Source organism: Serinus canaria, chromosome 13 (genome assembly GCF_022539315.1).
Source record: "Serinus canaria isolate serCan28SL12 chromosome 13, serCan2020, whole genome shotgun sequence".
Lineage (NCBI taxonomy): Eukaryota > Metazoa > Chordata > Aves > Passeriformes > Fringillidae > Serinus > Serinus canaria.
In genome coordinates this window covers 12,046,911-12,072,729 of record NC_066327.1, presented here as the reverse complement: position 1 = coordinate 12,072,729, position 25,819 = coordinate 12,046,911, and the positions used below count along the sequence as shown (strand labels likewise).

Genomic DNA, 25,819 nt, shown 5'->3' with positions numbered 1-25,819 from the left:
CTGGGCAGCTGCTCCAGCTGAGTTATGATCTGTAAATAGTGAGTGATGTCTGAAGAGACCACCCAATTCAGCTGAGTGGCAATTCTGGCTGTGGGTTTTGTTCAATCAGTCCAGATTTGCTGGATGATAACCACAACAGAGAGATCGCTGTGCTGAGAGTCACATCTACCAGCCCAGCATTTCTCTGCCTACTTACAGCATTTCAGATATGAAATTATCTATCCTCCACATTCTCTGGGTCATTCTTTCCTCTCTCTCTCTACAAGGCAGTCACAGATAGCAGCAATACTAGGAGACAGGATGAAGAAGCAAAAACTCTGTTTTTCTCTGCATCCCCCTGAGGATGGGAAACACCAGCTCAGGGACTGAGCTACCCCGCTGAGAAATGACAGCATTTAACATTATAATTGCAGCAGGTCGAGGTGCTGGGAGGTGCAAAACCAGGCAGAGAGATGGCATTTCCCCATCCCCGTGTGCTGTCAGTCCCAGAGAGACAGAGAACTGAAAATTCAGTACAGGCAGCGCTGTGACAGTGACTGCTGGGAGGGCTGCGCTGGCGACTGGTCTGTCCCTGACCGGGACCCTTTGATTTTCAGCTTGATTTCTCTGGTCTATCCTTTGGAGCCAGGCTCAGGGACTGCCCACTGGGAAGCGGAGGAGAGGAAGAGACCGATTTGGAAAGCTAGAGAGGAGGAGGAGGGGGAGAGGCAGAGGGAAACCCAGCCCACCCTTTGGCTTCCTCCTGCCTCCTTCTAAAACTTGCAGATTCCTCCAGCCTGTCCAAGCGCCCGAAGTTCCCTCAGCCGTGCTGCCGGGACTGCGAGGTATGGCCCGAGCTTCGCGATTGCCTTTGCTGTGCTTTTCCTCTCGACACGGGGGTCCCACAGCCCCACTCGTGGGGGTCCCGGGACCCGCTGTCCCAGCCCGGGGAGTCCGTCCAGTGCTGGCCGTGCCTCACTCGGGATGGGGACGCTCTCCACCCCAAGCGGTGCATTTAGAGACCCCTGCTGACTTCACCCCCTTCTCCTCTTCCCAGCATTTCCCCTTCTAAACTGACTCTTACTCAATTTCGCTGCCAGAGCTTTAATGTTTTGGTGGCATCTGACTGTAAAGGTTTAACTTGCCCTCATTCTTCTCCCTCCTCCCTTTTTTCCCCTCTGTGTTTTCAGCTGGTGGGTAGTTCTTTAGTGAGATCCATGACACCAAGGTCTGGGTACATCAAACCAACCTGCAGAGAAAATCAGATGTAGTTAGGAACAGTCCCCACCTCTCCCAGCCTGAGGTGTGTTGGCAGGTGATGTTTTACTCACCAGAGTATCCAGAGGAAGAACAAAAGAGCTGCTGGCTTCATGTCAGCGGTTTTATTTTTTTCAGTGCAGCCGGTCTTATTTCTCCTTTGGAAAAAAAAAAAAAAAAAAAAAAAAAAAGACACTCGGCTTTTTGTTCCAAGCAAACTCTGAAAGCTTTTCAAGTCTGCTGCCCTGGCTTGCCAAACTCTGGCTGATCGACTGGTAGGGAGACGGAGATTGCAGGAGAGGAGGAGCAAAGCTCTTTCGGGATTTTTTTTTTTTCAAGTTTTAAGAACTTTGGTCCCGTCAGGCACAATTTTAGGTCCACACAGAAGAGACGAGGGCTCGTTTCCTTTAAAGGCAGCCGCTGTCCTTCCCGGCCCGCTGACGTGACAGTCTCACTCTGCTCTTTGTGTCCCTTCTCTGAGAAAGCATCTAGCCAAAAAAAAAGGGGGAATTTAACCGGTTGGGGGCTGAATCCCCACCCAAACCGAAAGGCAGAAGTTTCAAGTCGGAGTGAAACCGGGGGTACCGGCACTGTCACCAGTACTCCCGAGTCCTCAGAGGCGACCAACTTGAAACAGCCCAAAAACTCAGCATCCCTCCGAAATGACAGAAGTTAATTGCAGCCGTTTGTTAGGGTCGACCAGACGAGTTTTAATAGGAAAAGAAAAGCTGTGGCGTCCGGCGCAGCAATTAAAGCCAAGCCATTGTCTGCCACATCGGCAGAAGCAGGGGTGCGGGCGGTGTTGGGAGGGGGAAGAGCAGAAATAAACTTTTCGAACTTTTTTTGAAGCCCTTCCTTCCACAACACTCTGCTCTTCCATGACTCAGCCCCAGAGGAATGTCGGCTCCCATGGAAACCTTTTCTGGGTCCTCTGGTCCGAGGGATGTCGGGGCTGTTATCGCTGGAGCGCTTGTGGCAGGGCAGGTCCAGGGAGTGCTTTGGAGATGGTTTGCATTTTTGCAGAATATTTATCGGACAGTTTATTCTCTGCCTCCTTTGTGGAGCTGTGCGGGATCAGCTGGTGGCACCCCCGGGGCCGGAGGGACCTCTCGCACCTGGCACAAAGCGTCCAGGCTGCTTTTGACACTGCCTTAGGTCCAGCCCACACAAAAGGAAAAGCTCAGGCAGGACAGCAAAATTCTGTCTCGCCTCTCTGCACAGGGCTCATCCACGAGCGGCTGCCTGCAGCCCACGGCACATCCAGGCTCTTTTCTTGGTACTAATGTAAGTGTTTTCCGTTATGGATTCAGTCTGTAACCTGGAGAAACTATGGCAGCTTCTGGACACAGCTGTGATGGGGATGGGCTCTTGCTGCTGTATCAACAGGCCCTGTAAGATCTGGGCGTTTCTGAGCTCACACCGAGCGGCTCAGCTCCCAGCACAGGGAATGGTTTCACACAGTGCTGCGGTGTAGCCGTGTCTTTAGTGACTCTACACGGACACATGGGGTAGGGGGATTTTTTTTCCTCTGCTGTGTTTTACTCAGAGTAAGTGTGTGTGTGAGTTAAAGGGAATTTCACTTCCATCTAAGCCTTGCATGGCTCTCTGAGCCTGCACAGTGTGTGAGAGGGGCCTGTGCAGGTGGCAGGAACCAGGCTGGCTTCTGCCCAGTCCCCTGCCCTGCTCCCAAGGCACCCAGGGCAGCTGCAGCACATCTGGGTGAGCCAGCACTGAACGTGCAGGGACCTGTTCAGCAGGGAGTTCATGGGAACTCACACAAACAAATGGAATTTCAGCCTGGGAGTGGCTGCTGAGTAAAGCTCAGAGGGTCTTGCCTGCACAGGGAGGGCAGGGCAGACAGTGGGGACCCAGCCCTGGTGTTGTGTCGCTGTGGGTGTCACACTTGGTCACCCATCTGCACCTTCAACACTGTGACCCCAGTTGGGTTTGGCAGAATCTTTTTCTGGACCAGCTTTGCCTTCAGACTCAGTGTGAGGTGGGGGAATGTCAGATCCTCCAGAGAATTGGAGGAGCAGTGAGCAGAGGGAGGGTGGGTGCAGGAGACCCTGCTGCCAGGCTGGGGTGCAGGCAGGAGCTGAGGCACGGCAGGGCTGTGCCCCCCATTCCTGCCTCCGTGGCTGCAGTGGGAGGAGGCAGCAGAGCCCCTCGCCCGGGTTAGCAGGGGTGGCAGCCGGGGTGAGGAGGAGTTGTCCAAGTGGCCAGGGAGACTCCTCCCCACGCTAACGTGGCATCCCAAAGGGCTTACGCAACCCAGGCCAGGGCCAGCGCCACATGGACCCCGCTCCACCATCCATGGAGCCTCTCCTGGAGGCTGCACCCACCCCATCAGTGTCCTCCCCAGCCCACAAAGGGCCCAGCTGAGGTCCCCAGGAAAGACCCAGCAGCACAGACTCTCTGTGCATCACTGTGGGGAGCATTCCCCATCAGAAGGAGCTGATGATGGTGCCACAAGCTGAGGGGAAGCGTGGTAAAGAGTTCCCTGAGCAGTTTTATGGAGGTGCTGAGGGTCAGCCTCTGCCCTCTCTACACCCCGTGGTTTTCTTCTTTGGGGTATGGCTGCGAAGTGCAATGAGCAGCTGGTGCTGAGGGCCATGCTGGAGAGGTCAGCCATTGGGAGGGGGTTGGGGGAGCCCCCAGAATCTGTTTAAAGAGTGGGAGCTGAAGTCCCCATGTAGGATGGAAGTGGGATCAGGTCTTAAAAATCTGCACAGCCCATGGTGCCCTGTTGCCTGCTCAATCCACTGCATTCAGGAGGGCATGGACACCTACCTGAGGAGAGGGTGGGTGACCATGGAGCTTCTATTATTCTATATTCAGCAGCCCTTTCTGTGCTGGTTTCCAGCATCCTGCAAAGTGCTGGTGTCTGTTGATTCCTTTAGGATGCAGAAGGGCCTAAGTCCCTGCTTGCTAAATTCTTTTTCCCTGCTTGCTAAAATCTTTTCCCTAGCAGTGCCAGGCATTCCCAGTGCAGAGCCCCTCAGGGATCCTCCCAGGTCCCTCAGCTGGGGGATGGATGCTGAGCTCCTGGTGTGGCCCAGCTGCCAGCTCCAAAGAGCATCCTCTTGGATAGCAGGACCATGGTTGCTCCACAAGGAGGGAGACTTGCACCATGGACCATGGTATCCCGATGGAGCAACCCTGTGTGCAGGGCTCCTGAGCTGTTATTTCAGGACTTTTGGCCACCAGGCATTCAGGAATGACTATTTGCAACCCAGCCAGGGGCTCACAGACTCTGGAATGTCCTCACTGCATAGCTTTGCCTCCAAAAAGTTGTTATTTTATAATAAATTTGTTTTACCATCTAAGGCACAAGACAGTTCTGCAGAGATTGTTTGCTCAGACTTTTTCATGCTCCTTCTTCCTCCAAACACAACACTGGCAGCTCCAACTGTCTGCTGGCTCCTAGCAAACACCTAATTCCCTGACCCCACTTACTACATGCCCAGACTTTGAAATTCAAGGCTTTTTTAAAGCTTGGGGAAATGATCTAAGATGGCCTTGGCATGTGGTTGGGTTCTTCTTAGTTCCACCTTCCACATGTGCATGCACTGCCCTCTCCTCCAGGCTGGGCATTGCCCAGTGAGCATCACTGAACCTCAGAATACCTTCCAAAGCAAACAAGCCCCTGGGAGAAGCCAAAGAGGAGCCTTTACTAGCCAGGGGATACCAGCAAGGAAGAGATGGCCTCCAGCATCACCTGTACTTTTCCACGTTACTCCCCAGACAACCCTTGCAGGAAGAAAGAACCAGTGATCTCTGCTGGCAAATGCTGGCAGAGCTCACAGAAACCTCCAGAACAAACAAGATGAAGGGAAGGGACAGCTCACACCAAGCAGGAGAGGAGGGAGATGCTCAGCTGCAGCCTCATAGAGCCAAAGAGCTCATCACCCCTGCCCACAGCCCCAAAGAGCTCATCACCCCTCCCCTTCACACCACCACAGCAGCCATCCCCACCACCCCCTCCCAGCCCTCTGACATCCCAGAAAAGCTGCCCTCCATTCCCTGACCCCTATTTTGCACAGACACCCCACTAGAGGCTGGGTGAGGTCCTGAGATTGGAAAGAGGATTTTCTCTGAGTGGCCAAACCTCTTTGAATCAGGAAGCAGAGCCCAGCCGGGTTGGTGCCCTGGCAGCACAGCTTTGGTGTGGCTGTGTATGAGGAGGAAAAGGCTGCAGTGACATTGGATACCCTGGGAGACAAGGAGAAATCTCATCCAACGCTTTCTGTCCCAGCAAATCCCTCTCAGTGCTGGCCCCAGGGTGGGCTGGGTGCAGGTGGAGCTGAGGAGGGCAGGCGGAAGGGAAGGCTTGGCAGGGGCACGGATCCCCTCGCTGGCAGGGGAGAGGACAGGGGTGTTCCAGTGTCCCCGCGGGCGGAAGGAGCGGGCAGCCCCCGCGGGCAGCAGCTCGATGTCAGCCGCATACTAAGCGGGCAGCTGAGCTCCTCTCCGCCCGCACACAGAGCGCTCAGCCCTGCCAAACAGGAACCGGGGGGGACAAGGACACGGGGATGTCACCAGCTGTGCTCTCCTAGCTCGCACCGCAGCCGCTGCCTCAGCCCAGACTGGGAGGGTGCAAAGGGCTCGTCCTTCTGGAGCTCGTCTCCCAGCGGGACACAACCCCAAAGTGCCTTGGATCCCTTAAACCCAGTCTGGGCACCCTCGGGTCTGAGCAGGAAAGGGAAAAACAATAGACACCCCAACACTTTGGAGTGCTGGGGATGATAGATTGGTCTCTGATACCCCTAGGAATGTCCATGGGGAAAGGGTCCTTTTCTAAAGGATTTAATTCTCAAGTGCTCTGTCTCATTGTCTCTCTGTTATCTCTTTCCTTCATCCATTTCCAGATTTATTCTGATTGGCAACTAAGATGATAGAGTTTCATTCTTTGTACCTGGCACTAGTATCAGGGGATTTTTAACATTAAAATTGTGGGGGGATTGGTGAAAAAAAAACCTTCCAGGGAAGGAAAGAGCCATTTTGACTGTGATTTTCCTAAAGGTATCCAGGAGAGCAACAGACATCTAAACCCCACTGTCTCATTTTGCAAAATCAAACCAATTTATCTTGGAAACACGATTTGGCCCAAGGTTTTGGCTAGAAAAGCCAGCATGTGGGTCTGTAACACTGAACAGACGAGGCAGGAAATGGAGAGAACGCCTTCCTCGAAGTGTCTGCTCAGCCTGGAGCCCAGCAGCCCGCAGGGGCCTCCTTCCTCATCCCTCCTTTTCCTCTGCTTTATTCAAGGTCTGCTGAAAGATGAGGGCCTGGATTTTTTTCCTTCTCTGCCTGGCAGGCAAAGCCCTGGCAGCTCCGGTAAGTGCAGGAGACAGCAGAGCCTCTGCTGTTGGGGTTGTCCATCTGGAGCAGCCAATGGGGATTTGCTTTTTTAACACTGGAACAGGCAGAGGGTGGCCCTGCTGCCTGTTCTAGTGGGTCACCCCCCTTGAACCCTCACTCATGTGCATTTTCCTCTGCAGCAGGAGGCTCTGCCCGATGAGACAGAGGTCATCGAAGATCCCACCACAGAGGTAGGTGGTTCTTCCCTCCTCCTCACCCAACCCCTCAGCACCCACTGCTCTGCAAAGAGCATCTCCAAAGCTCTGGGGAGCCATGGGGGGATGCTCTGCCCCCCAGGATCTGGGGCTGTGCACCCACAGCAGAAACACCAACCTCTTTTGCAGGAGCCTGTGGGGGCTAATCCTGTCCAGGTGGAGGTGGGAGAGTTCGAGGAACCCACGGAGGATGTAGAGGAGATTGTTGCAGAGAGTAAGTAACTTTTCCCCTGCCCTCCAGCTGGCAGGGACACTTTCCCCTCCCTGTGTGGGGGAGCATTAGCCACCCCAAATGGTGAGGGGCTTCTTTGGGAAGGGCTGTAGCACAAGGATGATCCCAGCCTGGATGCACATTCAAAGCAAGGAGGCACATGGTCTCTTCCAGCCCTGGGCTCTCTCTAATCCCATCTTTGCAAAAGAAAAGCCATTGGTGTGGCTACAGAAAGGAGTCCAGGATTAGCCCCAGGGCTAACATGGACTTCTGGAGCCCTTCACATCTTCCCAGTGTGAGAATAGATGTGGGGAGCTGTCCCTGGTGAAGTCTCAGTCTTCCCTCTGCGCTGAGTTGCCCTGAGCCTCTCGTGGGAGGTGAGAATGTGGCTGGCTGTGACTTTGCTCCGCTCCTGCTCCAGACCCCTGCCAGAACCACCACTGCAAGCACGGCAAGGTGTGCGAGGTGGATGACAACAACTCGCCCATGTGTGTGTGCCAGGACCCCTCCAGCTGCCCCGCCAGCGCTGGCGTCTTCGAGAAGGTGAGGGCAGCATCTGCTCAGCGCCCAGGGCAGGGAGGGACCCACATGGGCTTTGCCAGAGATGGTGACACGTGGAGACAGAGTCAGGGTGGCTGGTCCCCATCTGGTGGTGAAGAAGGAGCCCTTGCCCACCCCAAGAACAAGCTAAACATCTCATCTGGAGGCTCTCCCTGTCTCTCACACAGCATCTCCCCTTCCTGTGCAGGTCTGTGGCACTGACAACAAGACCTACGACTCCTCCTGCCATTTCTTTGCCACCAAGTGCACCTTGGAGGGAACCAAGAAGGGACACAAGCTGCATCTGGACTACATTGGACCTTGCAAATGTAAGTGGAGCCACTCCCTCAGACAAGGGGATCCCTAATTGGGCACACCCCCCATGCTCACAGCCTGGTGGAGAGCAAAGGTCCTGGCAAGCTCAGGGCTGAGGTGGAGGGGCACTGGGGCTGTGTCCAAGGCCTGGAGCTGCATGTGCAGATGCTGCACTGAGCCCTGTGTGTGACTTGCAGTCATCCCTGCCTGCCTGGACACAGAGCTGACCGAGTTCCCCCTGCGCATGCGGGACTGGCTCAAGAACGTGCTGATCACGCTGTACGAGCGCGACGAGGACAACAACCTGCTGACCGAGAAGCAGAAGCTCAAGGTGGGGCACAGGGGAAGGGGTCTGGGAGCTCACCCCCACAGTGGAGGCCAGCACAGACAGGGAGCCTGTCCAGAATGACCTGTGGGACTGAGCCTTGCACCCCGTATCCCTGCTGACAAGGCTTGCCACCTCTCCCATGGCAGGTGAAGAAGATCCACGAGAACGAGAAGCGCCTGGAGGCTGGTGACCACACCGTGGAGCTCCTGGCCCGGGACTTTGAGAAGAACTACAACATGTACATCTTCCCTGTGCACTGGCAGTTCGGGCAGCTGGACCAGCACCCCATTGATGGGTGAGTGCCAGCAGAGCAGGACGAGGCCCCCAGAACCATCTCCTGCCTGAGGACCAGGGTGATTTGGCAGTAGAAAGTGTCGAGGCAGGCTGGAGATGTGACACAAGTGGGTGGCTGGTGGCAGAGGTTCTGGCAAACCAGGGTGGGGTAGAGGCACCTTTGCCTCTTGCAAGCTGCTCTTCTGTAGGAACAGGGGCCTCCCCCAGCCCCAGATGCGCCCACCTCCCTTGGGTGTGGGGATTCTCTCTTCTCAGATTTACTGTTCTGTGACAGTGCCCTAAAATATCTTAGTCCAAAGGCCCTGGGATAACTTCAGCAGCTGAGATAGCAGCTGCTGGCTTAGCTGTGGGCTGCAGATGGGCATGAGAGTGATCACACACTCAGGCCTGTGGGGTGGGGGCAGCTGGCAGGGACCCCCAGCTGGTGGCTATTTTGTGACCAGCCCTTGACCCTCGTGACACTCAGTGGCTGATACTGGGAGGGCACAGGGACAGCAGCCAAAGCAGAGACCTGGGCCAGCACCTTCCCTCCCGTGAGGGTGTGGTGACCTTGGCAGGTACCTGTCCCACACGGAGCTGGCCCCGCTGCGTGCCCCCCTGATCCCCATGGAGCACTGCACCACTCGCTTCTTCGAGGCCTGTGACCTGGACAACGACAAGTACATCGCCCTGGAGGAGTGGGCCAGCTGCTTTGGCATCAAGGAGCGTAAGTACCCAGGAGGAATGGGGCTGGGGGGAGGCTGAAGAGCACCCCCAGAACCCCCACTGTGGATGAAGCAATGCATCACAGCCCTGGGTGAGGGGAAGCAGGGGGGAGTGGGAAGGGTGCAGGAACAGTGGGAGCCTGGCAGTATCCACCTCCTAACTTTGTATCTCTCTTTTCCTTCCACAGAGGACATAGACAAGGATCTTGTGATCTAAACGCTCACCTTCCTGCACTGCTGCCAACTTTGTCATGATTTAACCTTCCCACGTCCTTTGGTTTTTAAACTGCTTTTGTTTTGTTTTTCCCTGGGAACAAGGTGCTAATATAGGTCTAAACATATGTAGTAACGGTGCTAAAAGAAATTACAGTCCTCATTCATAGCCTTATCTATCACCACTAGATTACTCACCCAGCTGTTTCCACATGCTCTTACCAGCCTTTTCTCTCTCCTACGTCTTTACTGCTGATTGTTCCTGTGCTAAATATGCTCTGCCTCACCATCCGCTCTCAGATCGACTTCTCTTCTCGCTAACAGCACGTTCCTGGACACTCAGACACACAACCCTCTCAGCTGATTCACCACCCCAGGTGCAGATGCCAGCGAGGGAAGGCAGAGCCAGAGGATGCAGGAGGATTGGGTTCTCAAGCAGAGCAGCTGCAGGTGACATTGTGGCCACCCAGCTCGTGGTAGGAAGGATGGAGAGGGGTGAGAAAGACAGAGAGTGGTAGGATTTTGTTTTCCTTTTTTTTTTTCCCTCCCATTCCCAGGGTTTAGCAGTTATTGGGCACAGAAAAAAATAAAAAAGATAAACTGAACAAGCAAATAGGGAAGCGCACAGAATTTAAAACAAATAAGATGAAATTATTCCCACCCTGTAAAATCCTCTTGAATAATAAAGGTTTGAAAGTGCTACATGCTTCACCATCACTCAATGACCACGCTGCTGTCGTGTTTTCTGTGTGGCTGCCTGTTCCCCGGGGTGTGTGTGGCTCACCTTGGTGCTGCCATTCAGCTGCAGGTGAGACAAAGCTCTTGGCTCTCCCCAGATCACAGTGCCCTTAAGCACTTCCCACCCCTCTGCCTTGGCTGTGCCTAAATTCCAGCCCTGCTCTTCCAGGGAAGCTGTGTCAGATTTGGAAGGGATATTTCTGCCCAGAAAGTGGCGTGTTTCGAGGGAAAGGCTGCAATATTTTTTTCCTTTTGTGATTTAAGGGATGTAAAGGATGGAAGGGAGAAGGTATTTGGATTTGCTTTATAAGAGAGGGTCCTGACAGGAGCAAAGTAATGGTTAAATCTCACAGGCTGAGAACCCTTTTTTTACCTCTGAATGTTCCCTGTGCCTTATATTATTAAATTCCTGCCACAGTGTGAGCAACCTGATGAGTTTCTGTAATAAAAAATACTGATTTGAAACACTGACAATAAACCAGCCTGCAATGTTCCTCTGTTTCATCCCATCCTGATGAGAGGGACTGCCCCCTCAACACCAACCTCGTGCATGGGTTCAAGTTGTTACCACAGGTCTCCCAGCCCCAAAAAAGGTTCTGGTCCAAGGTAAGCTGAGGTGTTTCTGCCCATTCCCGCCCATCACTGCAAAGGGCTGGAGGAATATTGGATGGGAAAAATGTGGGCAGAGATGGGGTCACTGCAGCAGCCAGCACAGACACTCATATGGCTCTCAGGCCTTTGCTTTTATCAGCAATAAAATCCCTGGGAAAGGCAAAAAGGCACAAGAGCAAGAAAATAAACACCCCCATTTGCATGGGCTAAAAATAGCCAAGTTTCAAGAGCTCTGGCTCAGCTGTGAGGTCTCTGCTGACAGCCCCTGTGGAATGTGCAGGGCTCTCAGCAGAGCTGTCAGGTCAGATCCTGCACAGGGTCACTCCTGGCTGCAGAGCCAGGGTAGATCCCACAGGACACAGACACTTTGTATGGCCAAGGTGTCTGCCCCCTGTGGGAAAGCTAAGCCCAGAGGGCCCAGGTGAAGCACAGCACCCCTTCCCCCTGGCCACACTGCCTGCCAGGGCTCTTAGCCAAAGGGGGGCTGTCCATGGACACAGTGAATGCCTCCCCACTGTGGGAGCAGCTGCTACAAACTGGCAGACCTGACACAGAGAGGGGCATCAGTGCCCATGACCCCTGCAAGAGCCAGCTGGATGTGACCCACCTCCAGGCCTGGAGTGCTGTTGAGAGAAGGTTTGGGCAGGGGAGAGGACAGGGAGACAGGCAGGGGCTGCAGGAGATCAGCCATCCTGTGCAAACTGCTTTCCAGTCACTCCCTCTCAGCCAGAAACCCTCTCTCTGCTCCCCTGGGAGAGGCAGCTCCTCCACTCCTTCCAGCTCAGCCCTCCTGCCAGTGCCACCACACAGGCACAGGAGCCTGGGTCCTGTGCAGGGGAAGGCTTTGCAGCCCTGCTCTCCTCTGCCTTCCCCTCTGGTGCACGAGTCAGCCCTGAGTCCCAGCAAGCTCAGGAAAGCCAGCAGGCTGCCCCGGGAGAGCTGGGTATCATGGCTCTGAAGGTGCAGTGATCCCTCTCTGAGGCCATGTCCCTTCTCCTGGGACAACACTCCTGTCCCAGCAGTCTGGCAGAGCCCAAAGGAGCCAACCCAGTGCTATAACAAAGTGCAGCTGGCCTGGCTTTAACTGAGCATCAGAATGAGCTCAGGAGATCTGAGCTGGGGCTCTCTTAACCCTTCAAAGGTCACAGCCTGAAGTATCAAGGGTTGGAATTTCACTGCCTTGGGGCAAATGCTATACAAGGGGTTATGTCAGGACTTGAGGAATAAGCTGGCCTCTTTGAGCTTTCAGACCCAGACAGTCAGCAAGGGTGGAACAGAACAGCCCTTTCCCTGTTGGAGCTGAAATGGAGCCTCCCCGTGCCTGCACAGCAGTAAAGAAACTCCCCTGTACTTTCCGAGTGGAAATTCTCCCTGTGGTTTGTGCTGACTGAGGACACAGTTTGCAAACCTAAAAAAGAAAAAAAAAAAAACAAAAAACAAACTAAATAGAAAACTAACAGACAGATCTGGATCCAAAACCAGCACCAGCCTGACCCAAGTGCTACAGTGCATCTGCAGAAATGGTTCCTTTTGGTGCAGTCACCCACTGAGCCATGTCCTGCATTCAAGAGAGGAAAGATGGGGCAGGCAAAGATTTCTGTAGAGATTTGTGCTGTCCTGTTTTCCCAACTCTTACTTTTGTAAGAGAGACAAACTGTGGCATAAATACTGCATTAAGGTTTGTGGCTGAAATGTACAAAATGCAGGTGATGCAAAAGGTGACAAGCTATGGATCACCAGGACTACCCCAGTCACACACCTGGAAACAGCCTGGACTCAGAGCCCCACTGTTTGTGAGGTGCAGCTGCACCTGGAGCTGCTTCTGCTCTAGCTAACAGTGACACTGGGAAGCCATGGAATTAAACTCATCCTACAGCACAGAATCATGCAATCACAGAAAATTCTGAGTTGGAAGGGACCCACAAGGATCTCTGAGTCAACTCCTGCGACAGGAGAGCCCCAAGAATTACAGCATGTGTCTGAGAGTGTTGTCCAATGCTTCTAAAAATTGGGCAGGCGCTGTGGCCACTTTCCTTGGGAGCCTCTTCCAGTGCCCAACACCCTCTGGATATTTGATAATATCCAACCTAAGCCTCTCCTGTCGCAGCTTCACATCATTCCCTCAGGCTCCATGTGTGAAGGCTGGTATTTCACACAGGTTTGAGTCTCATTAGCTAAAATCAGCCCTGCAAAGGAGGATTGAACCATGTAACTGAGGGCTTTGACCTGTGTTCAGCTACCCAGGGTGGTGGGGTTGATGGAGTCACCATTCCCAGTGAGAATCTCCCAGAATTACTGAGGGGGGATCTTATCATGGGTCTGGCACAGAGGGTGTCCCCCAGGGTCAGGATTTCCTCCACCCATCTGCCCTGCTCCGGCCTGAGGAGCAGTTCCCAAACTGCCCATATCCCCTGTGGAGCATCCTTTTCTCTTAAAATCCCATATATTTCAAAGATGGATGAAATCTTGCCCAGCCTCCAGCGAGGAGACAATGCCGTGGGAAACCCTTTGAGGGACGCATCTCCTGCGGCCGGCCTGGAGGGAGGGCAGAGGGGAAGGAAGCAGACACACTTTTGTCTGCCTCCTGAAACTGTGAGAGGCGCGTCCTCTCCCTCCTCCCCGTCCCGCTCCTCCCCGGGCCGGTCCCATCCCCGGCAGCGGCGCGGAGCGGCCGGCGGGGGGAGCGATGCGGCCGGGGATGGAGCCGGGGCTGCGGGGAGGCTCTGCCGGAGCGGAGTGGGACGGGCAGCTTGTCCCGGGGCTGCCCGGGCACACGGAGAGAGGAGAGACCCGCTCCCGCACTGCTCAGATGAGGGCTCTGCCCTTCGCAGCGGAGCGGCTCGGAGCCCTGGTCCCTTTAGGGCTACGTCCCCTCCACGCTGGGCTACTGCATCCCATTGCATCCCATTGCATCCCATTGCATCCCATTGCATCCCATTGCATCCCATCCCATCCCATCCCATCCCATCCCATCCCATCCCATCCCATCCCATCCCATCCCATCCCATCCCATCCCATCCCATCCCATCCCATCCCATCCCATCCCATCCTGTCCCATTTGCTAAACCCTTTAGACACAAAGCAGTTGATCAAATCTCAGGCTAAGTTTGGCCAGGGGGTCCACTCTGAACCTCATGATTCAATGGAGGCTCTTCCTTACCCTTTCCACTCTTATCCTTTTGTGTCTCTGGTCTCCAAGCAAATCCTTTTAAGATGATTTTGGTCACTTTTCCTCTGTGTGCTTCATCCACGTAGGAAGTGACAGAGTGGATGTTGCCCCATCAAACTCTGTTAAGCTGCAGTTTGACTTACATTCAAACTTGTATTCAAACTTGCTTTTACTGACACCTTTGTCAGTGGCTCTTTAAGTGACCTAATGACACCATCCCATCTCACCCTGAGGTGCCCAAGGTCCCCCCAGCCCTTCTGGAGCACAGACCATTTTGCACTCTAAAGGATTCATGGCTTATATGATTCCAAGCTTTGAGTTTTGCAGCTCGCTCTGTCTTCCTCACTACCATTCCTTCTAATTTCTGAACATACTGGCTGGTCTTAACTTGATTTGATGGGGCATAAAACCACAGCCATGGCATTCCTCTGGGTGGCTTGAGGACAAAGAGAGGATGCAGACAGACAGACAGACAGACAGACAAGTACTTCACTGCACAGTGATGCTGAATTCTAACAGGAGCTGGGCTTGGCCTGATGCTCTGGTGCCGAGGTAATTGCACAGTAAGTAATTATTTGTGTCAGGTTTTATCCAGTTTCTGCACTGCCCATGGAGAACTTCCATTACTTTCTGTGTTATGTCCTACCACATAAACAAGGGCCATTTCCCAACTGAGCCCATTTTTTGCCAGGCTCAGTATTATGCTCCTAATCAAAGAAACTCTGATTCTGTGATTCTTGGGAAACAACTCGCCCCAGGACACATTTTTATGTGCATTCCCTACATTTTTCTTAATTTCATATTCCTTTTGATTGCTACTCCATCTGGATTAGAGAGACTGAACAAGTCTCTTGTTTTTTCTTGTCCAAACACCTCACTGATCACCTTCACTGCCTGGGTTTTGGAGACTCTGCTGCCATCAGCTCTGGGACTGAAATTCTCCATGCACAAAGCCAAGCCTGACCACAGCCTGATGGTGACTGTCTGCAGCTGCCCAGGGCAGTTGTGGCACCACAACCATTGGTCAATTCCTGGTGGCTGGCACTGTACTTGACACTCACAGGGCTTTTCACAGCCAGGAGCAGTGTAAAACCACCACAGGACTCCTACACTGAGCATCCAGTGCTGACCAGCCAGGTAATGCATTTCCTTCCCGTGAAATGAGGGATCTCCTGGAAACTTGAGGCTCTTTCTCCCCCACACCAATGTTCCCAGAAGAGCTGCTTCAGCTCACAAGTGCCTGAACTGGATGCAGTCTGGAAGCTGGGTTAATATCTGGGTCAAGTATCACCACTTGTTTGCTCTGCTCCTTCTCCCTGAAGCATCTGCTGTTGAGAGCAGAGATGAGTCAGGGCAGACCTTTGGTCTGACCCAGTCCTGCTGCTCCTCTGCACTAACCACACCTTCAATCATGCCCTGTCTGCTTGGGCTTGAGCAGCACCATTCATCCTGCAGGATTCCTGTTGTTTCCTCCTGGTCATGGTGTCCTTAATGAAAACCTTACCTTATCTTCCATCAGATGATTCCCCCTTCACTTGAGAGCCAGCTCCAGGTTTTAGCTCTGGTGCAGATTTCCATGCCCTTCAAAGAGCCATTCCCCATTCTGAGCACTTCCCACATGCTGTTTGGTGAGCCTTCATCCTGCTCCACAGGAATAATTTCCTTTTCCTTTACAGCTTGCTCATCCAGGAGTATTTTACTTAACATATCTTGTTTGCATCCTTCTCCTTTGCCTGGCAGCTGGCATTGGATGAACTACCTGTGGCAGGAAGAAACATGCTGTAATAATCAGAGGGGAAATCTGGAGGGCTCCAGAGGTTTGTTGCCCTTCAGAGGCAGATGCCCATATCCCTTGCACATTAACCATAACACAGGGCCTGTGCATACAGATGTTCTCAAGACAGTGCTGGCAAACTTCAACCCCTGCCCATGGAAACTCATTTCCCCTGGAGATCTTGGCATGGCAGACAGACTGGAAGGAGAATGAATTTCCCTCTTTGCAAAGGGCAAAAGAGGAAGGGAGGAGAAGACCATCCTCTTCTCCTTGGCTGCCTCTGCCTAAAAACTGGCAGGGATCAAAGTGCTGCACCTAGAGCTCACACCTACAACCCCCTGCCCGTGCTGCCCACAGGGAGGAGAGCAGGGCTGGGAGCCAAACAGCCTCTACAGCCCTGGGCACTGCGGGGCTCAGCCCAGCACTCCCACACTGCTGTGCCCATCCCTCCTCCTGCCACCCCCAGACCCCATCACCACCACACAGCTGCAGTCATCACAGGCATGCAGCAACGACCCCCTGGCAGACCCAGTCCTCCTGCTCTGGATGGTTCCTCTCCCCAAGTATGCTCAATTCTGGCTTGAAAAGCCAAATGTTAGCCGAGGAGGAACTCCTTTGGAAAGGAGTTGGGCTGGGATGTCAGGGCACACCTTGCTGCTCCAGCAGCCAGCCCCCCCTCCACAGCCCCAAGCTTGGGGCTCTGCTGAGGGCTCCTCTTTTCCTCCATGCTGGAGCTGTGGCTGGCTTCCCTGCTCCTGGCCTCCAGCTGTACCTTTAACATGTGTGGGCAAACCCAGGTTCCTGAATGCAACTCAAGGCAAAGGTGTTGGGGCACGTTCCGTTCGGGAGAGAAGGAATGATTGAATTGCTGGGGAAAGGCCAGCCTTGGACTGCCAAAGCTTGGAGAGGCCTGGCTTCCTGATCCAGCCCTGTCTGGGAAGGCTTTGAATGGACCCAGGGAGGAGGCAGGGAGGGATGGAATTGCTGGCATCCACAGGGACAGAGGAAACAAGATGGGGTTGAGACATGCCCCTGCTGCAAAGGTTCCTTCTGTGAGGATGCCAGAGGATCTGTGAAGAGAGTGAATGAACCTGCCTTGGCATCCCTGCTTCTTTGGAAATGTTTCCTCTTTCCATCCAGGTGCGAGAGCAAAAATCCTCCCCCTCCATGCAGACCAAACCAAGACCAAATGGCAGAGCTGTGCTTCACTCATACACGTGCACACCCACGCACAAACAGGGTTTCTTGGGTTATCTGACAAGCTTCTACTTCTTCTTCCATGTTCTGTTCCCTCTCTTGCTTCTCCCTGGGCTCAGCTTATCCTCACACAGCTCCTTCCATCCCAGTGAGTTAAGCTGAGAGTAAAGCTGAGTCCAGGTGGCTCTGACTCTGTGGGCACCACACCAGCCCCACAGAGAACAGGAGCTTGTTCTGGGGCTTGTTAACCCAAGAGACAACTCTTGGTGGGTGGGTGCCTCTGGATGGGAGTTATCCATTCATCCATCCATCCATTCAAACCCTCCATCTCTGCACTCCCTCTCCCTGTCTCCATCCCATCCTGCCAAGCCAGCTCCTCAGGGCCACAGCTGCCCCCACACTGGCTCCTACACAGGGCTGGAGAGCTTCTCTGAGTTACTCTGAGCATCCCAGACCCCTTTGTCCTGCCCACTTTCCATCCTGCCTTCTCCAGAACCCAACAGACTTCCCAGGAAATGCTGGAAGGGATTTTCTGCCTCTCTGTGCTGGGGTTTCCTCCTCCATATCTCCAGATCTAAATCACATCAGACGTGCCACAGCCAGCAGCCACACCAGCACTACCCCCATCCCTCTGGAGTGAAGTCAACCTTCCCCCAGAGCTAAACAGGAGGCTCTGCTCCCCACCCTCTTGGCAAGTCCATGGCTCACCCACAGGGGAATATCAGCCTTCATTCTCCTGGCCCCATCAGTCTCTCCTTCCCCCCTCAGCCTCAGGGGCTGGGGAAGAGCAGGCACTGATCTCTCAGCACGTTTTCCTAGCAGGACCCTGCCTGTGACCTCTGTCTAGAGACCTGCAGAGGAGCAAAGTTGGAAAACACGAGCACAAACTGAAGGGTCTCAGCTTTCCAGCTGAGTTTGTTCATCTGCAGGCACCCCAGGACTGGGATTAGCTGTGGGGTTTAGCTCTAATCTGAGTACTCTGAGTTTGACCCTGCCTTGCTGAAGAAGAGATGGTTGAATTTCTTGTAGATTATTCAGGGTATCAGAAGTGGCCTGGCAACAACATTTTTCTTCTTGCAGAACTCAGAATTAAGCCATGTACTGCTTTGGGAGTGGTGAAACAATGATCACACAGGTGATCATTGAAAAAATACCACCCAAAACCTCCACTGACTTCTACTCATTTCCAGTTTTGCTCGTTGCCAGTGCCTCTCATTTCATCTGACTCTGATGATGACAAGCAGGATTCCAGCACTGGGAAGCATTGATTGACCAAGTTCTTCTCCTTTTATTCACTTCCCCATCCACCCACACGTGGCCAGGCTTCGATTCCCTGAAGGATCAGCCCCTCGGCGTTCTTGGAGACTCATCTACAGCAATAATCAGCACAGATGCCCTCAGCAGGGTTGAACTGTTTGAGGGAGGGAGTGCTGATTTCTTGGTGGGAATCCAGTGAATGATCTCATCCTAGAAAGGAAGCCAGAAATCACCATCTCCACCGGGCAAGTCATGGTGTTCACTGTCAGCTGCACAGACCACCCCATGCTCTCTGCAGATGGCCTGTCATGCCTCCCCACCCCTCAGTCCCACCATCACCTCCACCTCCACATTCTTCAGCTTTGATTTCTTGGCAGGAATAGTCAGGACTGGTGTCATGGCTGTGACTGCTATCCCACCAAATGCCAACTGGACATCAGCAAGCTGGCCAAAAGGAGAAGAAAACAAGTTCAGCATCAGAGTAGCAAAACAAACCCCAAAGAAGGGTGGCACAAGCAAGCAGTCTGTCTGATAAGGCTGGGGTGGCACGTGTGATGTGGTGGGTGCTGCTGGGCCAGAGGCAGATCGTGTATCCCTGCCACAGCCCCATCCCTGCACTGTCCCTTCCCCATTTCCCTGCTCTCTGGGGGCTGCTCTGCACTCCAGATATTGTCCCAGTCACCCCTTCTTCCCCTGCTCTGGCATTTCCTCAGCAGGCCCAGGCAGCAGCACATCAATGGCACATGGCTCTGGTGAAGCCCTCAAGATGTCCCTTCTCAGCCCCGTGGGAGGAGGCCAGCAATGCAACAATTGATCAGCACCATTCACTGCTTGCACTTCTCACCTGAGCCCCCTCCTGCCTCTGAGCTCTTTCCTGTCTGCCTCCCAGCTGCATTTTCCAAAGAGGGGCTACAGGTTGTGGTTTTGAAACTCAGGAGCCATCCAGCTCCTGTGGTGGTCACTCAGCCTCCATCCATCCCGCTGCAGCCACAGCTGCACTTCAGACTGAGCCCTCAGCTCTGCCTTGCTGACCCAGCCTGCTCAGCTCCTGGAAGCAAGGACAGGGAGCACCCTGCCAAGGTCACAGAGAGGGCAGGGAGGAGATGTGGTTTGTGCATGTCCACAGACACCACTGCAGAGCTCCCACTGCCAGCGGGTCAGAGGCTCAGAGATCCCTCCTCAAGGTCTCTCCCGGACCTGCAGCAGGGCTGCTCTGTGGTGGAGTGGAGCCCTCCTGGCCCACCTGCCTCTCACACATGTCCATCCTCTTAGAGACATCTCATCTTTGTTCTCTATCCCACTGTGACATCTTTTTCCACTCCTCTGTTTCTCCATACAGCTCTCCAGACCTCTGGCTCTTCCTTCCAGACTCTACCATATTCACCATCTTAATTCTGCATTCCAGTGCCTCTTGCCACAGCCCCCCATTTCACACATCTCATCTAAGTATTTTTGCTCTATTTCTATCACTCCCCAGCACATCCCTCACTGGCTCCATTTCCCTCCCCAGGTCCCCAGAAACCACCTCTACCCCTCTTCTGTCTGCTCCCAAGTGTTCTCTCTGCCTGCCTCCACCCACAGCTCCCAACAGCACTGCCTTCCTCACACGTGGCTCTCCCTGCCCACCTTCAGCCCTCCCCTCTTCCAACTCTCTAGGAGGGCACGGAGCCATCAGGAAAGGTTCTGCCCTTTTGGAGAGAAATCACACCCAGATCCCCTTCCACAAGTGCAAGAGCCAGCAAGAGGGAGAGGTACTTTGGACGGGTGCCTCCCTTTGGTGGGAGGAATTGGGGTCCACAGGCAACAGGTTTTGGTTTCCTGGGCTGGAAAGTCCTGTGGGACCTCCTACCCTCCCTGCCTATCAGCCACTCTTTCCAGATAGCCCAGGGTACCCTCTGCTGAATGTGGTGCAGCTCCTTCTCTTTGTTTCTTTTCCAAACTCTGCAGTACCTTTGTTCCCTGCAGATTTCAAATTGCTGAAAGATTTATAAGACCGCAGTAAATCACAAGATGCAACACCCAAACAGGGGCTTTAATTATCATCACAAAGGTATTAAACATACATCCAAAAAGAGAGGGGGACTGCTCATCTCTCTGTGGGTATAATTCCCTGTTGATGTGTTTGGGTACATCTCTTCCCCCCACCCTGCATATTTGTATACCAGTGCATGAATTCATCTTTGAAGGCTTTACAAGAATGTATAATCTCTGCCTTTCATGTGCTTCCATATCTCTTCTCATCTCGATTACCAGGCCTCCCCTTCAGTCATGTTCACGTTATGCCATGAAAGCATTGTGCACATCCATGGAGAGGAGCACAAACTGGTGTTTACTACCTCCAGACATATTTCCACATAAATACGTTCTGCACCAACAGCTGCTTTTGCACCTTACAGAGATGTTTTGACACATGTGTGTAAGTGTTTACTCCATGTCCCTAAAACCTCTCATTTCTGCACATGCACAACTTTGGCATGGTTTTCTCCACTGCTGGTGTCATATCCTTGGGTCAGCACCATTCCCCACCAACCTGCCCCAGCCTCTGCATCCTGGGTGCCCAGAAGAGAGAGCAGAGATGTGAAGACCTGGTGTATTTTACAGGTCACTTGTTTTTGTTACAACACCTACCTTAGGTTAGCCCAAGATGCCCAACCAGCTTTGAAGGCAGTCCCTTGATCCTAAAACACCCCAATGTCTGTGTTCTTTCCCTTGGAATTACCTCTGCCTTCAGAGCTGCCTCTCATCAAAGGCCCTGGCAGAGAACAATTTCCCCCACCTTCAGTTTTCTGTCTCCTGAGCCCCACACAGGTCCACATGTCTCTGTAAGAACAAAAGCACACCCAGGAAGGGTGGTGAAATACCACAGCCTGTGGTCACTTTGCCTTTACCCTCTGTTTACAGCCCATACATGCAAAAATCACCACAGAAGAAGACACTGGCCAGGTACATCCATGTGAGGAGTTCCCAGGGATTTGTCCATTTGTCCATCTGGCACTCACATGCTCCCACTGCCTTGCTGGTCCATTCCTGCATAAACAAGAGCAAGCTGTGGCCATCCTGTTGTTGTTTCCACATTCCCCACAGCCGTTCTGCCCTCTGGTAATTTTGGACAGAAGCACTTGGGAAATTATAAACCACAGGTAATATAGAGGGCCCTTTCAGTGCTGCTGGCAGTCAGGCTTTCTCTTCCCCATCCTCAGTGATTTCAGGTATGAAGAGAGAGGAGATAAATCAGAGATAGCAGAACTTGTGAGAATCCACACACTTTCCTGTTCTGCCAGAAAACAAAGAGCAGAAGAATGTCAAATCCTGCAGCCAGAAGCAAATGTCCCTGCTGTGCACTGTGGGGCTCCTGTCCATGCACACACTCTCTGCTGGACACACTGGGCCACATTTGGAGCCAGCCTGGCCAGCAGGCACACCAGCTGCCACAGAAGCCTCCTGACCTGTCCCACTCTCCAGGAACACTGCAAGCTTTGGCTCAAGGCACATGTTTTGTGAACTAGGACCTGCCCTCACCTTACACCAGCCTTGGCACTCACGCTGGTGGATGTCCTGCTTCCCAGGACTCACAGCCAGAGTCAGTGCATGCCCAGCACAGTCACCCAGTGCCTGCTGCACCCTGAAACTGCATCTGCCCAGAGGAGGGCACAGCCCAGCAGGGAGGTTCTGTTCACCTCAAACCCTTTGGATTCAGTTGTTTGAAGCTACCCTCAGGGGCTCAGTCAGAACAAGTGTCAGCTGATGGCTCTCCCCCCCACCTGAGGATTCAGTCACAACCACTGATACCTCAGGGGCCCTTGGTGCAGGAGCTGCAAAGGCTGATCTGATCTGCCCTGAGAGACCTATGCATAGCCAGCGGCTTTGGCTCTCCCCTCTCCAGCCCTGCATGCCCCAGGTTTCCCTGTACCCAGCCCAGGGAGCTCCCACAGAATCCAGCTCCACTGCACTTTCCTGTACTGCTCTGCCCTTTCCCATCTGCTGCAGAGGGATGTTCCCTCCTAATCCCTTTATAATTTCTCCCATTAACACAACACACTGCTTTTGCAGAAGGAAATCCTTTCCAAGCACCTAACAAAGCTATGCCCCATCATTTCCTACTCATTTGGGAATCCTGCATGCTGCTGAAATCCACCGAGCTGTGCTAGGGACTGGCAGGGAGCTCAGGGTAGTGTCTAAAGCAGAATTTCCTCTATAACCAGCTTAGGGAGCATTAAGAGCATATTAACAGCAATCTGGGCCTGGCCAAGGATCAGCCAGTGCAGATCCACATGGGAACACCTCACACTGCCACACTCCCCAGCAGCAGCAGAGACATTGACATGCAGGGTGCGTTCCCAGCTGCAGCCAGCCTGGGCTCCTCACACCCTGGGGCTGCAAGCAAGAAGTTCTCCAGATTTAAAACTGGATGAAATACCTGGTCTCAAGCTTATCTGAGAGCAGAGCTGTGTCTGGAGTGGCTCTGTGCAAGAGCCACAGCTCCTGTGCCTTTGTCCAGCTCTGAACAGTGTAAAATGAAGGGACTGGCGGTGGCAGATGGACACAGTGAGAAGCACCTCAACCACCTGGGTGGATTTTGTGACAACAGAGCAAAAGAGAGGGAGCAGGATCTGTCCTCTGAACCCAGAAAAAGACATTAAGCTGCACATTGTGCCCCTCATCATGCTCCTGCAGTGCCATTCAAGCTGATCTCAGCCAAGCAGAGCCCCAGCTGAGGCACTGGGACACCTGAAGAATTACCCCTCCCTCGTTGTGCAACACTGGTGTGATTTGCATAACAGCAAACTATTGCCCAACAATCATATTTAGGCTGCTCACAATCATCCTTTGTACACACACACCAAGCCATGTCAGCATTGGCCAATATTTATTAGATCTCACCCATCCATCTGCCTGCCTGCATCTCTGCAACACTTGTGCTGCAGTAAACCAGAAGGCTGGGTTTCCCATCATCAGTCAAGGAACTGGTTATTTCTCAATTCCTGCTCTCCTGGTGCTTCAAATTCCGTATTTCAGGGACTTTACCCTTCTGATTTGATGCCAAGGATGTTCAAGCTGTTCACCTGCAGATTCCTCATTTGGCATTAAATAAAACCCTAGCAGCAAGAAAATACAACTGGAGTGAGACACTCACCAGATACCAGGGAGAGCCCCTCAGAAGGCAGAATGACCCCAGTGGTCAGCTCAGCCACGTGAAGCACAGACATCCCCTCCACAGCCTGGTGTGTGAACCCTTAGGTTAATTCCCTATGAATTCCCTAAGAGAAACCACCTAATACCTGATTCTTCTAAAACTCAGAGTCAAATCACCACCCTCAGCCCCACAGGGGAGTCATGGCACACAATTCACTTTTTAGTGAAGCCCTGGGCTCCATGGAGCTAAACCTCCCTACAGAACCATGGGGAGAAGGGGTGCACCAGAGTTTGGAGAGGTGGGGATGCTGAATGGGAAGATGATTTATTCCAACACACCAGCCTAGGCTTTAAACCTCAGCCTGGCAGATGGTTCCTCTGCTGCCCAGTGCCCTGCACAGAGCCCATTTGCTGTTATTTATCTGAGTACAAGTCAGCCAGGCACAATCCTCGTTGTGAGAGGATGAACACAGGCTTTACAGCAGAGCTTTCTTCAGGCAGCTCAATAGATGGCCGGGAAATAAAACCCAGGAGAGCTTCGCTCTGGGTGGCACCCACCCGAGATAATTGCTGCTGGATACTTGCCTGGGGCTAGGGAGAAGTTCCTACATCAGCACGGAGGAGCTGCTCCCCAGGTACCCCTGCTCCTTCACCTCCTCATCTCCCCCTTCCAACCTGCACCAGGAAATTCAGCCCCCAGGTGAGGTGGCCGTGAGAGTGTCCAGCAGCACAGGCAGGGTTAAACCGCAGTGCCAGCAGCAGGAGCCCACCTCCCCCTCCCCTCCCTGTGGCTCCTGCCTTTTCCCGCTCCCCCCAGACGAGTTCTGGTTTGTCCTGAGGTTTGCTTCTTGCTTGCCTTGTTTATGTGAACGATAATTTTGGATGTGGTAATGGCAGAACTGTAGCAACATGCCTCCCTCCCACCCCCCTTTCTCCATCGGCGCTGTGGGGCACCAAGCTGCACGGTGCTGCAGCCCAGACATTTTGGGGCCTGGGAAGGACCAAGCTCCTCACCACTCACCTCCCAGCATCCTGCTTACTTCCTCTTCTAACCCCAGGTCCTGCTAACAGAGCTCAGACCCATCCTGGCCAGTGCTGTGGTGTGTCCTTGGAAAGCCTCCCTGCAGGCTGCCACACTCCCACCACCCTCTCTGCAGCAGCAGGGGTGGAACCAGCTCTGGGTTTCACCTGATTTATTCCATATGCCTTCTATGGGCCTGTCCCCCCCACAGGTCAAATAAATCACGAACCAGATCCACTCAGAATAATATTAATAGCCATGTTTATAGTCAGCAGATTGCAGGAAATTCCCTCCCCACACCTATCACTGTCAGGCTTATCACTGAACTTTCAGGGGCTGCGATTTTATTCTTGATTCCCGTGCCAGGAATAGATGAGCTGCAGATCCCTCGCCCTGCCCCAGAGATGTGTATCTGAGATTCATCCCCTGCAGTTATTGATGGTGTGAATTACCACAGCACCTCGAAGCCCTTGTCCCAGGGTGCCTCAGCTCCAGGCACGTGTGTGTGTCTGCCAGCAGCAACGGCACCAAGAAGGTGACTGAAGGATGGTGACACCACCAGGGTGAGGTCCCCTTCTGCCCAAGACCAGCAGGGAACAACCCCATTGCGTGGTATCAAATAAGGGATGCATGGATGGGTGGGATAAGCCATAGCACATCCTGAGAAGGAACCAACAAGCAGTTTGATGTGATGCAGGATGAGGAGATTCAGGTGAGTGCAGCCATGCTGCTCTTTAGGGACCTGAGTTCAGATCAGACACAGCTTTGCTGCTGCTCAGATCACTCCTTGGGTAGACTGAATGGAGCCAGCAGCAAGGCCCTACAATCCTGGCCAATATTCCCACCAGAAAACTCAGGTCAGAGACACAGCCAAGCACAGAGCAGCTCCACACAGCAACCCCAGGTGGTTGTGGTCCCCACCACCTGCTCCTGCCCTTTCTGAGAGCAGCAGGCTTTTCAGTGACTGGCCACAGGGTTGCTTCAACTTGTTAGGGACATATTTTTGCAAATCCCATCTAAAGAGATGCTCACCAGGCTCACCCACCACATTAGCTTCTTGGGGAGCCCAAAGCAGCCTTACCCTCAGGTCCCAACTCCATTCTCCCAGGACCTGGGAGTGCAAAGAGGATTTTGCTGCAAGTGACTAATGCTCATCATGCTACAGACTGCACCAGAAGCAGACAGGTCAAAGAGGAAGACTCACCAACTAACTTTCTTTTAAAACTGGTGTCACTGCCACAAGTTGTTTTTATTGTAGTAGTTCTTAAATTAGATGCTCTTAACTGCTCTGAGCCAGTGAACAGCAAATGAAACAGCACAACAGAGAGAGCACAATGAGAGTCTGCTCCATCCACACAGAATGCCACCTACTGCCGGTGGGAGAGGACAGCTGGGCATGCAGGATGGCCCTGTACCAGCTCCCCACTTGGAAAATCCCCAGCCTACAGCTGCCGCATGGGCTGTGGGAATTGGCAGCGAGATCGGCCCAGCACCAGCTCAG

The 25,819-nt window shown here is 53.3% G+C and overlaps 1 protein-coding gene and 1 long non-coding RNA gene across 2 annotated transcripts; one reads left to right on the top strand and one right to left on the bottom strand.

The window, feature by feature from the left end:
* The first annotated feature begins 661 nt into the window (after positions 1–661).
* SPARC (secreted protein acidic and cysteine rich) lies at positions 662–10,134 on the top strand. Its single transcript, XM_009091468.4, has 10 exons — positions 662–824; positions 6,505–6,573; positions 6,738–6,788; positions 6,942–7,026; positions 7,445–7,566; positions 7,772–7,892; positions 8,076–8,209; positions 8,353–8,501; positions 9,058–9,206; positions 9,393–10,134. The coding sequence occupies exons 2-10, from the start codon at positions 6,517–6,519 to the stop codon at positions 9,419–9,421; spliced, it is 897 nt and encodes a 298-aa protein (XP_009089716.1). The 5' UTR covers positions 662–824; positions 6,505–6,516; the 3' UTR covers positions 9,422–10,134.
* LOC108962265 (uncharacterized) lies at positions 831–24,420 on the bottom strand. The gene is made up of 3 exons (XR_007778749.1): positions 24,319–24,420; positions 15,441–15,695; positions 831–1,394 (listed from the first exon to the last, which is right to left on the bottom strand). It is a non-coding gene; the product is annotated as an uncharacterized LOC108962265 (long non-coding RNA).
* Between the last annotated feature and the right edge of the window lie 1,399 nt (positions 24,421–25,819).